The 16,594-nt window shown below is 31.9% G+C and overlaps 1 protein-coding gene across 1 annotated transcript in view; it reads left to right on the top strand.

The window, feature by feature from the left end:
- The window catches only part of LOC143246081 (neural cell adhesion molecule 1-like), a 182,746-nt gene that overhangs the window by 25,422 nt on the left and 140,730 nt on the right, over positions 1 to 16,594 (top strand). Inside the window, exons 3-8 of the mRNA XM_076492297.1 lie at positions 2,012 to 2,122; positions 3,919 to 4,122; positions 5,310 to 5,606; positions 6,982 to 7,272; positions 10,816 to 11,103; positions 11,591 to 11,887. Of these exons, the coding sequence (XP_076348412.1) occupies positions 2,012 to 2,122; positions 3,919 to 4,122; positions 5,310 to 5,606; positions 6,982 to 7,272; positions 10,816 to 11,103; positions 11,591 to 11,887 (1,488 nt within the window). The remainder of the gene's footprint in view (positions 1 to 2,011; positions 2,123 to 3,918; positions 4,123 to 5,309; positions 5,607 to 6,981; positions 7,273 to 10,815; positions 11,104 to 11,590; positions 11,888 to 16,594) is intronic.

Here is a 16,594-nt window from a genome sequence, read left to right as displayed (position 1 = left end):
ACGCCTAGAAATGGAGTTTCGATACCCGTAGTGGGCAGAGTAAAGATAGACCATTATGTGCCTTTTTGCTCAACTTGAAACGAACCAAATGAAAATAAGACTTGTTATTAGCTAATTCATATCATATTTATTAACGTATTTTCAACACTTTCACTACGATACCCGTAGTGGGCAGAGTAAAGATAGACCATTATGTGCCTTTTTGCTCAACTTGAAACGAACCAAATGAAAATAAGACTTGTTATTAGCTAATTCATATCATATTTATTAACGTATTTATAACACTTTCACTAAGCCAAACTTAACAGTATTGTAATAATGTTCGAAAAAATGTTATATATTGAACAAAATGATTACTGTAAATTTCAAATGTAATTAACTTTCATGTGAACTGTAATGAGACAATATAAACATACCTTAGCGGTTGTGTATAATAACAAGTGATTTGGTTGCAAAGCAGTAACCCAAGGTTATTATAAAAAAAAAATCGTTTATGTTTTCCTAAAGAACCAAAAATGTTATTATTATTTTCATGTTATATTATCAGAGATAACTCTGATGTCCTATCATACTTTATCTGTTATTGAAATAGTGAAGTAATGATTTCTACCAAATTAAGGTAGTTTGTGTATTTTGAAACAAATCAAAACCTCGGCTAAAATATATTTCACAAAACAATTGTCCACTTCCTTTCTGGGACCGTCACGGCCAAGCGTGTTAAGACGTGCGACTTGTAATCTGAGGGTCGCGGGTTCGCATCCCCGTCGCATCAAACATGCTGCCTTTAAGCCGTGGGGGCGTTATAATATGACGGTCAATCCCACTATTCGTTGGTAAAAGAGTTGGCGGTGGGTGGTGATGACTAGCTGCCTTCCCTCCAGTCTTACACTGCTAAATTAGGGACGGCTAGCACAGATAGCCCTCGAGTAGCTTTGCGCGAAATTCAAAACAAACAAACAAACAAATACTTCCTTCCCTCTGTTACAGCTTTTTAATTTATTTTCATGTCTTCATATTTTCGTTGAGTGTTTCTTCCCTGTTTTAAATACTTTTAAGTTATTTACATATCTACATATTTTTGTCAACAATGCATAATACACTTGCGTACGCTTATTTGCATGAAATTAGTAAGATATGCATTTTTTACTCCTGAACAACAGCTTCAATACGTAACTGATTTTACAACACCGCTTTATTTAACAACAGATGGTAAATGTTCAAATTATGACTTTAAAAAAAACGTGACTTAACATTTAGTAATCATTAGTATGGTTGGCACTTTGACTGAAAACTGTCTTTGTTTTTGGGTGCCTTTAATGTGTGTTTGTTGTTTTTTTTAATTTCGCACAAAGCTACTCGAGGGCTATCTGTGCTAGCCGTCCCTAATTTAGCAGTGTAAGACTAGAGGAAAGGCAACTAGTCATCACCACCAACCGCCAACTCTTGGGCTACTCTTTTACCAACGAATAGTGGGATTGACCATCAAATTATAATGCTTCCACGGCTGGGAGAGCGAGCATGTTTGGTGCGACCGGGATTCGAACCCGCGACCCTCGGATTACGAGTGGAACGTCTTAATACGTTTGGCCATGCCGGGCCGCCTTTAATGTCAAATTTGTTTGTTTGTTTCAAATATGCAGGAAAAAGTGCAGAACGACTACATGCAACTTATTGTCCCTAACTTTAAGTTAATTGACTAGAGGGAATGTTTACTTAATAAAATAGTGAACTTCAGGTAACGAGATGCGAACAGTGGATTCACAGCTCAGCATTCCTAACCACTAGTCTACGTTGACCCCATAAGAGGTGTTGTTCTTTAATAAACGTTATATATTTTTTAGAGTATACTACTCATTCATTAAAAAAATATTAAGTTATTATATTAAAATGAAATGAAATAAATATAGAATTTTAATTCAAGCCCTTTTACGTGCACAGCATATTCTTTATTGTAACACCACAAATACAGATTGGTCAACACACAATTCACAAGTGAAATGTTTGATTCTAGTTCCCCCGTCAAAACTTATTATAAAGGATCATAGGAGACAACCTCTAAAGAGTTTGATTGGTCCATACAACGAAGGAGAGCCTTTGTTTTTGATGTGTGAAGTAAAAGGAGGTAAACATTTTGATTGTTTAATACTGATTTTTTAATGTAGAAGGTAAACATTTTGATTGTTTAATACTGATTTTTAACGTGGTAGGTAAACATTTTGATTGTTTAATACTGATTTTTTAACGTGGTAGGTAAACATTTTGATTGTTTAATACTGATTTTTTAATGTGATAGGTAAACATTTTGATTGTTTAATACTGGTTTTTTAACGTGGTTGGTAAACATTTTGATTGTTTAGTACTGATTTTTTAACGTGGTAAGTAAACATTTCGATTGTTTAATACTGATTTTTTAATGTGGTAGGTAAACATTTTGATTGTTTAATACTGATTTTTTAACGTGGTAGGTAAACATTTTGATTGTTTAATACTGATTTTTTAACGTGGTAGGTAAACATTTTGATTGTTTAATACTGATTTTTTAATGTGGTAGGTAAACATTTTGATTGTTTAATACTGATTTTTTAATGTGGTAGGTAAACGTTTTGTGTGGTTTATACTGATTTATATAATGTATAATATCACAAAGCTACAGGTTACTAGCTTAGTAATGGTTGATTTTACTCTAAGAGAAACCAAAGTCGGCTTGACAATATCTTGTCGATGCACTCAACAGAATTTAAAATCAGTAGCTGGACTCGAAAACACAAGCCATTGTCGAAACATATATCCCTATAAATTTAGTGTTGCTCAGTGATAGCATATTTAAGCTGTAGTTAGAGTACTTTATACGGTATATTGTATTTATCTATGGTTGTTCTTTCTTGTTTGAACAACATTGCTTACTTAATTTGTTTTAATATATAAAAAGTTATTAAATAATTAATATATTTTTGAACTAATCCCTGAGAAAAACCCTTACCATGAGCTAATAGTTTCGTATATGTCCTTCTGTGATATAATTTTTTTCTTTGTAAAATGCATTATATTGCTTTTACATAAGAATGGTGAGACGTAATATCTTTGTAAGATGAGTCATCCGTTAGTTTTAGTTTTGTTCAAAGGTGTGATTTCCAACAGATAGACCAAGTAAAGCATTAGCAACTCCGACTGTAGAAGTATGTAACTAATTACAGTCTGCATTATCTGTATATCTCATATATCACAAAAAAAAAAAGATATCCCTCTCCCTTGTATTTTGACTGGTTGGACAGAACTAAACCTTTAAAGTATTCTCATATGTTGCCTTTTGTTGGTGGTGGTGAACTTTGCGGGTCACAGTTGGTTAGCCCCCCGCTAGTACAGCGGTATGTCTCCGGATTTACAACGCCAAAATCAGGGGTTCGATTCCCCTCGGTGGGCTGAGCAGATAGCCCTTTGTGGCTTTGCTGTAAGAAAACACATACACAGTTGGTTAATATAGTTAGCAATCCACCGTGACATTAAAATATAACACGTCACCAAGTCCCACAGAAAAACATATTAAAACTAAAACTTACTTTAATTACTTAACATGTTATTAAATTGTGTGTTTTAGAGCGTGAAATAGATCTTTACATTGAGATTTTCTTAGTCAAGTCACACACAATATATTTTCTCAAAATCTAGTTATAAACCATTAATTTATTTATGACTTGATCGTGGACTAGTTACACTAATGTCCACGGATAGTCATGTTTCACACCCATGCAATCCTGGTTGAGCTCATTCTAAATTTGATAAGATTAAACAAACATTATTTAAGGAAATACTCGGTAAAAACATATCTAAAAACGTAATATAAAGTTCAATATATCTCTGAAAGTGGGATGTTTTTTATTTACTCATTTTACGAACTAACTGTGATTTTTTTTCTTACAGGTAGTCCAATGCCTTCTGTTACTTGGTGGAGAGAATCCGTGTTATTGGACGATAGCTACAGCCTGAGAAATGATGGTTTTACTGTCAATGAACTGGTAATTCCTAGACTCCGTAGAAATGATCTAATGGCAGATTTCACGTGCTGTGCCTCGAATAGCAACCTTTCTACTTCCATTTCATCAACAGTAACATTGGATATGAACTGTAAGTACCATATTCATTGACATAAATGTTATTTAAATGTCTTATTGTTGTATTTTAAGAGTTGACCATACAAACATTTCAACAGCTCATTCATAAGTCGTATCATCAAATATGAATTTTAAGTAAAATTTAAATGCTACTCATATGTTATTTTAAAATGTTCATATTATGGTATTACAGGTATTTTATTCTTTTAGCTGGTGTACCGCAAACATTAAAAAATACATCTTTCGTATGATTCCATATCTAAATATTTTACGCAAAACCTACTTTTGAGATAAGTATTAGGAAGTTGTGGTGCTAATAATACTAATAAAACACTTTGTTAATTATTTATGGAATTTTATACACGTTTATGTTATTTATTAAAGATCAGATAAACAGAAACAAATAAAATAACCCCAACTTGAAAAATACATCAGTTTTCACGTAATTTAATTTATAATAATTGTATCATTAAAGTATACTATTAAACATCCAAATTTTAGCCAAGAACAAACATTACATTTAAATGTTTTAAGCTGTTGTGTATATATATATATAGATACATAGATATATAGATACCTTGATAAATCAACTGTTTAAAAATAAATTTATATGGAATATTTTTGTGGGTGTGTATTCTGCGAACGTTTAGCTCATAACACATAAATGAAACATTAAACAACAATATATGCGTTTGTTTGTTATTAAGCATGCTTAACTCTACACAAAGGGCTATTTGTGCTCTCCCCACCATAAGTATCAAAACCCGATTCAATTTCTAGAGATATAAGTCTGTAGATATCCCACTGGGGGGGGGGGGAACAGAAAAAGCATTTTGTTTGATAATTTAAAGGAAGAAATGTTATTTTTATAAAGCATATTGGACCTTACACGACCAGTTTGTTAGGGCATTTGACTTGTAATTTGAGGGCTTCTCTTATAATATGACTTTCAATCCTACTATTCGTCGGTAGGAGAATAGCTCAAGAGTTGGCGGTGGGTGATGATGACTAGTTGCCTTCCCTCTAGTCTTACACTGCTAATTTAGGGACGGCTACCACAGATAATTCTCGTGTAGCTTTGCGAGAATTTCAGAACCAAAAAAATTAATTAGAACCATGACATAACATTTTTACCACTTTTTGCTCTAAAGAACACTTTATATAGTTTCGTTAACTTTAAGAAATATTTGTAATTCTCAGTCAGGCCTTTACTACTCGAAATGGAAGGAGGTCAACATCCATTATCAGCGGGGACTCCAACCAAGGTAAACTGTCACAGTGTCGGGTCACGACCACCGGCTGTTATTACCTGGTGGAAAAGGTTCAAGGAGCTCAGAACAGCTAGGACTACAGTGTCCAGTCATGGTAACTCAACCATCAGCACTCTCATATTTACACCAACTGTTGAAGATGATAAACAAATCTTAGCCTGTGTTGCTGAAAATAAATTAATGTCTGGGACTGCATTGAGACAAGAGCGGAGACTAAACATTCATTGTAAGCATTCATATTTATTACTTAAAATTTGTTATATATATATGTCACTCAATAAACTCTAGTGGCCATAAACTGAACTAAATTATCAATTCCTCAGCAGAAACAACCTCAAACTCATTTCTTTTCTGTTTAATGTAGGAAGTATTTGTCTTTTAACACTACATAATAAAATACATGTTCCTATATTCAATGTAAGTAGCAACCTATTTGCTGTTCCTACTACAGGACAACAAACGTGTAACCTACGTTAGGCGTTCTAGTTTCACTTCGAGAAGATTGAACAGTTCCTTGTTTTAACTGAAATCTTACTGAATAATCAGAACATGTCGAAAATTTTCAACTTGAGAAATTATCTTTCTTCTTCACTGTAAATTAATTCGAATACCTGAGACGAAACTTTCATATTTTATTGTTTTTGTGCATCAAAAATTATAAAGTTTAATCCAAACGGTGTAATATCAGTGAATGTAAAATCAACTTTCCGGAAATTTTGTTACCACGGTGTTCATATGTGGAACTGTTGAATTGATAAAGAAACGTAAGTCCGTCGTAAACCGATCCATGTTGAGGTTTTCTGCAGTGTCAAATACTTCTATTATTTGCGCATGTTCAGAAAGAAAAAAGTTAACATTGTAGAACTTAAGAATCAAAACTGATTCACAAAACTTAAACTGACGATTTAAAATAACTATTTCTGTCTTCGTGCAAAATACTTGTTCTTGAAATATATCATTTAATAAATGTGCGTCTTACGTACTATCAAATCGTGTTTCTCTTATAAACATATGTGACTAAAAATATTCTAGTAAGTTATTCTAATATAAATACATTAAAATTAAAGTGCCATAGAAATCACGCCTTTCTCACCTATCACTAGGAAGTTAGAATTTATATTAGATAAACCACAAAGTACTGATAACAAAAAACAACACGTCGAAAATAATCTTTCTTCATAACATGTTTTATGTGATTGGATCAGACATGTTCTTCTGTATTGTTACAAAATGTAAATATAAGTATGTATTTCATCTGATCATTTTTAATGCTAATATCTTCAACAAAAATCACATGGTAAGCTGAGCGTTGTCCAATCATTTTGTGGGAATTTATTAACTTTCTGGAAAGTGTGTGACGTAAACATTTATCATTTAATCGAGTATCGACATAACATCCACGATAGCGAAGTCGTATTAAGTATTTTTTATGTTTGATTGACGCTGAAATTCGAATTTACGTCAATGTTTAAGTTGTTAAGCAATGCTGGTTCTTATGCTGTTTAAATTAGTTTTTGTTTCACTTACCTTAATGAATTATCACCAAGATGGATCCTTTGATCCATTGATTATCCTTAAATTTCCTTATTTTATCCATACAGATGCTCCATTAGCAAGTCTATGGTTTTCTGGAAATAGAAAATCTGGATCAGTGAGGGAAGGATCTCACGTTTACTTTGAATGTCTAGTTCAGTCCAATCCTGATCGTGTAAGGATTTCCTGGATGTTTGAAGGAAAGGAGCTTCAAACCAATAACTCAATGAAAGTTGTAGTTCACAATTATACATTAGTCGTGAAAGAAGTAAGCCGTTCCAATAGAGGGCGCTACAGCTGCACGGCAATCAACAGTGAAGGGAAGGGAGAAAGTGGCATATTTTTTCTACGAGTACAATGTACTTAAATTAATACGTTTTTATTTCATTAAATATTAATTTAATTAACATATTTTAACATTTTATTTTATTAAATACTGCACTGTTTTTACTTCAAAATATTTACAGAAAACTATCTATAAATGTTAGTTTTCTTCTGAGCTACACTGATGAAAAACTCAAGAAGTATTTTATATGATAAGATAGACTTTTTTATTATTATTTTTTCTAATACTTCGAATCCCAACTCGAGTTGTTTATACACATATATATTGGTTGTGAAATACGAAACTGCTGTAGTTTTAGACCTTATTTTGTCATATCTTAAAACGTTTTACAGAATTCAATTAGATATTAATTAACTGAATAATTTATTTTTTATTTTGTGTTAGGCATTGGTAAAGTCTTACTGTCCGAAAATATTTTACCATTATGGTCACCAAAAAAAAAAAATTATGTTAATGTTTCACTTGCCAAAATGCTTTAGAGCATATAATATTGTATCACATCGTTTCTATGAATGTAATAGGGCGTTTAAATTGGTTTGTTTTCAATTTCGCGCAAAGCTACATGAGGACTATCTGCGCCAGAGGGAAGGCAGCTATTCATCACCACCCACCGTCAACTCTTGGGCTACTCTTTTATCAATGAATAATTGGATTGGCCCTAACTATATAACGCCCACACGGCTGAAAGGGCGAGCATATTTGGTATAATGGGGATTCAAACCCGCAATTACGAGTCGAGTGCCTTAACCACCTGGCCATGTCGAGCCGGGCGTTTTAATAAGAATGTTGTCACGTGTTTCAGTGATAACATATAGCAAGTTCGAAATTCTATTTATTTTACACAAAAATGTGTAAGGCTTAGAGCACACATCTATCTGTATATAGACATCAATGGAATTTGCCCTTAAACCAAACAACTATTCAGATGTTAATTTAAAAAGTAACTGCGCTGTAATAATGTTTTTCACTGTGAAAAGGAACATATTGAGAAAAATTATATATTTCGTAATTTTCTACAAGTTGCGTATCAAAAATTGCAAAAACAAGTTTCGCTCTCAGTTTCACTTTCGAAGTCACATGAAGGTGTTTCTTTATCATTCAAATAAGATGCGTATATTGTATATCAACAAATAAGTCAACAATATTTCTTAATGAAATCATTAAATATTCTTTGTTCATAGCTTTCTTAACAGCGACCCCTAATATTATCCTATTTTTCGAAATAATATAAATTTGCTTTCTTCGTTACGTTGCGAACATGTAACATATACAAGTAAACAGTACATGTATACTGAGGTTAAGTACATCATATCGAAACGACTATCGATCCTCGCCGTATCGTTAATGGTCGTGTCTCCATGTCTGGATATAGCCTATCAGTTTATATATGTTTGATATATAATGCTTCATATTGTTCCTTGGAGCATATGAACGGCTGTTGTCACTGACATTTGTGTCCGTACATTCTGCAAAAATATCATATCTAAGGTCACTTTCCAGATGATCATGGTATTCTATTACTGTCCATATTTTTTTATTTTGAATTCTATTTAATACAAAGTGCATGTTATAAGTTATAAATCCCTTTCTTACCGTATTGTAGGAAGGTGGTGGTGACATTAGACGGGCCCGGCATGGCCAAGTGCGTTAAGGCGTGCGACTCGTAATCTGAGAGTCGCGAGTTCGCATCCCGGTCGCGCCAAACATGCTCGCCATTTCAGCCGTGGGGGCGTTATAATGTGACGGTCCATCCCACTATTCGTTGGTAAAAGAGTAGCCCAAGAGTTGGCGGTGGGTGGTGATGACTAGCTGCCTTCCCTCTAGTCTTACACTGCTAAATTAGGGACGGCTTGCGCAGATAGCCCTCGAGTAGCTTTGTGCGAAATTCAAAAACAAACAAACAAAACATTAGACGATATATTGGACATCAAGCAATGTCAAGGTGCTATTCTGATGATACACACACACTTTGTTTATCACATGATTTGTTGATTTCTTTATACAAAATTGTTTAAAATAAACCACTTAATCCTTTGTTTCAAACACTTTTGACAAAAGTCTGTGTTTGTGTCTGCTTATAACTGGTGAATAGTTTAACCACTAGTCGCCAATTTGAAAAGTAAAAATCACACTCCCCTCGGAATTGAGGATCCAATCTGACCCACTCTGTCACGCCCGGGCAACTTTAGGTATTTTGTATTCATTGAATTGGTTAGATAGTGTTACATTAAATATATTCAAGACAGAAAGCGAATAATGTAATGAAATGAGTGTAAAAATCTTTGTTTTTTATTTGATTTCATGGCTATAAAATTTTCTATTTTGTTCTTGTCCGTATTGAAACAGCATTAAGCCTCATCTTAACTCTTAATAACGTATTAAACTCACACTAAATAAAATATAATATAATAATGTATTAAACTCACACTAAATAAAATATAATATAATAATGTATTAAACTCACACTAAATAAAATATAATATAATAATGTATTAAACTCACACTAAATAAAATATAACATAATAACGTATTAAACTCACACTAAATAAAATATAATATAATAATGTATTAAACTCACACTAAATAAAATATAACATAATAACGTATTAAACTCACACTAAATAAAATATAATATAATAATGTATTAAACTCACACTAAATAAAATATAACATAATAACGTATTAAACTCACACTAAATGAAATGTAATATAATAACATATTAAACTCACACTAAATGAAATGTAACATAATAACGTATTAAACTAACACTAAATGAAATGTAATATAATAACGTATTAAACTCACACTAAATGAAATGTAATATAATAACGTATTAAACTCACACTAAATGAAATGTAACATAATAACGTATTAAACTAACACTAAATAAAATATAACATAATAACGTATTAAACTCACACTAAATAAAATATAATATAATAACATATTAAACTCACACTAAATGAAATGTAATATAATAACGTATTAAACTCACACTAAATGAAATGTAACATAATAACGCACCTCCCGCTAGTACAGCGGTATGTCTCCGAATTTACAATGCTAAAATTAGGCGTTTGATTCCCCTCGGTGGGCTGAGCAGATAGCACTTTGTGGCTTTGCTATACGAAAAACACACACACATAATAACGTATTAAACTCACACTAAATGAAATGTAACATAATAACGTATTAAACTCACACTAAATGGTATTCGCTTGAGTTTTAAAGATTTCGTATTATAATCGATAAATATACGTGTTTTATCTATCAAATGCACATGGGACTTATTTCTAGAAGAATGTTTGCTTTGATTAATATTAAAAAGAAAGTTATATAAGTTTCTGGACACTTCTTTTGTTTAATATCAATGCTACCCCACAATACATGAAATTAAAATAATAAGTCATAAGTTTCCCAGTTTATATACTTTATGATACTAAATCACGTAACATACTAAAATAATAGCTTAGACGTTAGAAACTGTTTCAATGTACGTTTGTCATCCACTAAAAGGTTACATGAATGTCATAATTTTACTTTCATGAACTTCAGACGCTCCCGTGTGTAAAACTAAGCAGATTAGAACTTTCGGAGTTCCAGTCCACGAGTCTGTTCGAATTGACTGCCAAGTCGATGCTGAACCGCTTGGCGTTACTTTTCGATGGATTTTCAACAATACACACGAAACGTTCGATGTGGTGGACTATGAAAATCACTTAACGAGGAGTCGGGTAACGTTTACTCCTCGAAGTAATCAGGACTATGGCATCCTATTTTGTTCAGCCGAGAATGAAGTCGGACCCCAGGTGTCGCCATGTGTGTTCATTATTACGCCAGTAGGTATGTTTTACCAAACTATTTGGTCTCATTTCTTCCTTTTATCAGCGTCTTAAATTACAAACATAGTGAGTGTGCTTGTGTGTTTTTCTTATAAGATAGCTACATCGGGTTATCTGCTTTGTCCAACCAAAGAAATCAAGTCCCTGATTTTAACGTTGTAAGTCCGCATACTTAGAGAAACTAAACGTGCTGAAATAAATCACCAAGTTACTATTTTTGGTTTCTAGTTAAAAGTCGTGTTGTTACGAAAATCATAACTTAAATTCTTCAGTATTTCTTCAATAGATTTTATATTCTCTTTGCATTTATTATTATCCTAAGTGCTTGACAAAAATACACATTGATACATTGGAAATAAAAAATATTTATTATATTAGATTAAGTAAAGCACTTGTTTAGCTTGTTTTTTTTTATTGCTTCTTTCTAAGAAAGAGAAAAGTCTTTAGTGACGAATAACAAATTACTGAGTTACTGACTTCTGTTTCAGGACCACCAGAAAAACCACGTGATTGTATGGTGCGAAACGTCAGCATGTACTCTATCCAAATCGCATGTGAAGAAGGCTTTAACGGTGGTTTAAAGCAACACTTTGTTTTAGAAATATATCACAAAAACTTGGAAAGAAGTGAAATAAATATAACTTCAGAAATACCCGTGTTTCTTATCCAAGATTTGTCTTACGAAACGGCTTTCGAAATCATAGTTTACGCTATGAACTCGGAAGGTAAGAGTGAAAACTGGGTCATGACAATCGGTACGCTTTCCAACGTTGTTGGACATGATGGTAAGGCGTTTCGGTTTCATAATGTTTCTTTCCACTATTCTTACATCTATTTCATAAAGGTTGTTTTTAAGTTTGTTTTTCTTCAATAACATTAGGAGCATATTAAAATACTAGTCCCAGTCGGTGAAGAGAGGTTTTTCGGTTAAAGACGTGATCATTTTATAAGTTGTCTTAACTAAAACGTCTGATAACTTTATATTCGTCCTTTAAATGAACATCATGCTTTTAGAATAAAACTTAATAATAAATTTGAATTTATATTGGAACAATTTGATTTTCTCTGGTTGTCGTTATATGGACAGTATGAAAAGCCTCCACTGATTTATGTGAAACACAAAGTGTATAAAATTAGGTTTCCGATCAATGCACATGGTAATTATTTATAAATAAATTTAGATCCAACTTACCATTTTATACAACCACAATGCTACGTTCATGGCAATGTTCTACATATAATTAATTTAGTTGCATAAGTTTAACGTTGGGCGAATGACAACAATAAAAATACGATATATGAACCAATATTCAGAATTATCTAACAATCGTTGTAATGTCAGAGCACATTTATTTACAATTGATTAAGAACGTTCCATGGACATTTACTCCACTAATAATTGTTTTATTATTCAGAGCTTACTGGTAGCTTCAGTAGGACAAGGGCCCGGCATGGCCAAGCGTGTTAAGGCGTGCGACTCGTAATCTGAGGGTCGCGGGTTCGCATCCCCGTCGCGCCAAACATGTTCGCCCTTTCAGCCGTGGGGGCGTTATAATGTGACGGTCCATCCCACTATTCGTTGGTAAAAGAGTAGCCCAAGAGTTGGCGGTGGGTGGTGATGAGTAGCTGCCTTCCCTCTAGTGTTGCCCCTCCAGTGGCTCAGCGGTATGTCTGCAGACATCAATACTTGTGGTGGGCAGAACGCAGATAGCCCATTGTGTAGCTTTGTGCTTAACTCAAAAACTAACAACAACAACCCTCTAGTGTTACACTGTTAAATTGGCAGCTACTTCCTCTGATTCATCTTACATTACAGTAAGATATCGATATGTGAAACTTGTGGAACCTGGTGTGCTATTTACTGATTAGTTGTTTACCAGTTTGATATGTGAAACTTGTGGAACCTGGTGTGCTATTTACTGATCAGTTGTTTACCAGTTTGATGTCTCGTCCTTGGCTTTCTTGTCTTTCACCTTCTCTCACTGGAGTCAAGTTCTCTTTCTACTTTCACAGCGTCTTAAATTCCAAACATAGTGAGTGTGTTTGTGTGTTTTTCTTATAGCAAAGCTACATCAAGTTATCTACTTTAGAGTATTTTCAACTATATGAAAACATTAACTATTTACTGTTCAAAACAACCTCCTACCACTGTCCACTCTAACAACACAGACAAATGAACATGGACCAGTTGCCTGTAATAAATGAGAAATGAGAATACCATTCTACAGAAGGATACACGTTATCCTGTCTTTGAAGCTATCTTCATGCAGGATATTATCTCTGTTGGGTATTATCTTGTAACAAGTGAGCATGCAATTCCGAGTTGTTTCCATAGTGTAATAGCAGAGTGTGTTAAAAAGTGTTCTTTGTTTTATGATATGTTGTCCTCCCTGAATAACCTAAGATGTCTGTAAAAACAGTAACCAATGAAAAATCTCTGAATGTTATTTTTATGTTTCATAGAGGCTATGGTAATTGTAATGATCACATTGAGTGTTAGATGTGGATGAATAATGGATCAGAGAGTGGTATGAAACTAAATATAAACTAACATTGGATAAAGTCAATCATTCTATTTCTGTGAAACTAAATATAAACTAACATTGGATAAAGTCAATCCTTCTATTTCTATGAAACTAAATATAAACTAACATTGGATAAAGTCAATCATTCTATTTCTGTGAAACTAAATATAAACTAACATTGGATAAAGTCAATCCTTCTATTTCTGTAAAACTAAATATAAACTAACATTGGAAAAAGTCAATCATTCTATTTCTGTGAAACTAAATACAAACTAACATTGAATAAAGTCAATCCTTCTATTTCTGTGAAACTAAATACAAACTAACATTGAATAAAGTCAATCTTTCTATTTCTGTGAAACTAAATATAAACTAACATTGAATAGAGTTAATTCTTCTAGTTTTGTGAAACTAAATATAAACTAACATTGAATAAAGTCAATCCTTCTATTTCTGTGAAACTAAATATAAACTAACATTGAATAAAGTCAATCCTTCTATTTCTGTGAAACTAAATATAAACTAACATAAAATAAAGTCAATCCTTCTATTTCTGTGAAACTAAATATAAACTAACATTGAATAAAGTCAATCATTCTATTTCTGTGAAATTAAATACAAACTAACATTGAATAAAGTCAATCATTCTATTTCTGTGAAACTAAATATAAACTAACATTGATTAGACTTAATCCTTCTATTTCTGTGAAACTAAATAAAAACTAACATTGAATAAAGTCAATCATTCTATTTCTGTGAAACTGAATATAAACTAACATTGAATAAAGTCAATCCTTCTATTTCTGTGAAACTAAATAAAAACTAAATTTCAATAGAGTTAATCCTTCTATTTCTGTAAAACTAAATATAAACTAACATTGAATAAAGTCAATCATTCTATTTCTGTGAAATTAAATACAAACTAACATTGAATAAAGTCAATCATTCTATTTCTGTGAAACTAAATATAAACTAACATTGATTAGACTTAATCCTTCTATTTCTGTGAAACTAAATAAAAACTAACATTGAATAAAGTCAATCATTCTATTTCTGTGAAACTAAATATAAACTAACATTGAATAAAGTCAATCCTTCTATTTCTGTGAAACTAAATAAAAACTAAATTTCAATAGAGTTAATCCTTCTATTTCTGTAAAACTAAATATAAACTAACATTGAATAAAGTCAATCATTCTATTTCTGTGAAACTAAATATAAACTAACATAAAATAAAGTCAATCATTCTATTTCTGTGAAACTAAATATAAACTAACATTGAATAAAGTCAATCATTCTATTTCTGTGAAACTAAATATAAACTAACATTGAATAAAGTCAATCATTCTATTTCTGTGAAACTAAATATAAACTAACATTGAATACAGTCAATCATTCTATTTCTGTAAAACTAAATATAAACTAACATTGAATAAAGTCAATCATTCTATTTCTGTGAAACTAAATATAAACTAACATAAAATAAAGTCAATCATTCTATTTCTGTGAAACTAAATATAAACTAACATTGAATAAAGTCAATCATTCTATTTCTGTGAAACTAAATATAAACTAACATTGAATAAAGTCAATCCTTCTATTTCTGTGAAACTAAATAAAAACTAAATTTCAATAGAGTTAATCCTTCTATTTCTGTAAAACTAAATATAAACTAACATTGAATAAAGTCAATCATTCTATTTCTGTGAAACTAAATATAAACTAACATTGGATAAAGTCAATCCTTCTATTTCTGTGAAACTAAATAAAAACTAAATTTCAATAGAGTTAATCCTTCTATTTCTGTAAAAATAAATATAAACTAACATTGAATAAAGTCAATCATTCTATTTCTGTGAAACTAAATATAAACTAACATTGAATAGAGTTAATCTTTATATTTCTGTGAAACTAAATATAAACTAACATTGAATAAAGTCAATCATTTTATTTCTGTGAAACTAAATATAAACTAACATTGAATAGAGTTAATCCTTATATTTTTGTGAAACTAAATATAAACTAACTTTGAATAAAGTCAATCCTTCTATTTTTGTGAAACTAACATTGATGATTTTGGAATTGCGTTATTGGTAAAACCTGGAAAAACACACAACAAAGTCAAGATTGTGTTCGTACAAATAAAGCATGCAATACCTCTGTCAAAGAAGCAAAAATTACATGGATTACTTCTGTGCAACAGTGTCATTACCTTAAGTACTTCATTTCGACTCTTCCATTTGGAATAGCACAGGAACTAAAAACGTAAAGATGTTAGTCATTCGTAATGAGTATAGGATTCCATTCCATAAAGATTAAGGCTTAGGTAAAGCATTCAGGTGTTAATATGTTTCCAAACTGATTATAGCCTCAAGCAACAGCATTCCTTATTTAAGTTACAACTAGAGGTAGATATTGAAGTTACTTTTAACTTTGAGCAGATGTACAGAAACATAAAAATATTTGAAGATGGGTATCTTGGTATTGATGGTGTAATAATTTTCATCTTTATAAATATCACAAAAGCCAAACTGATGAAGTTATTGTAGAAGTATCAGCATGTAAGGGCCACAGCAGGCATCACTGAAATACAGACAGATGCTTTTATCCAATCTTTATTCTAATCTAAATAAGACCACCCTTGTCATAAAGCCAATCGGATCATTGTCCAATAAAACATCACTGCGATATTCCTGAGAAGTTTATAACGAGTTTTTGTGATCCAAACTACCATTTTTGTTAAATTAATTATAAGAAGTGGGTCTTCTTTTGTTACGTGTTTGTAAAACCACACTTTATCTACAACAACTAGTCAATAAAATCATACGTTAATAGAAAGTATGCATACATCACTATTCAACCATTCCATGAGTGTCATTAACTGGGTTTCACAAGATGGCTGCTTCCTGGCTTCGATACAAGGCCGGCTAATCGCCATCCATATAAACGGATCAGTGAAGAAAATGC

Source organism: Tachypleus tridentatus, chromosome 3 (genome assembly GCF_004210375.1).
Source record: "Tachypleus tridentatus isolate NWPU-2018 chromosome 3, ASM421037v1, whole genome shotgun sequence".
Taxonomy (NCBI): Eukaryota; Metazoa; Arthropoda; class Merostomata; order Xiphosura; family Limulidae; genus Tachypleus; species Tachypleus tridentatus.
Note: the sequence above shows the minus strand (reverse complement) of the source record. Positions and strands in the feature narration are given on the sequence as shown.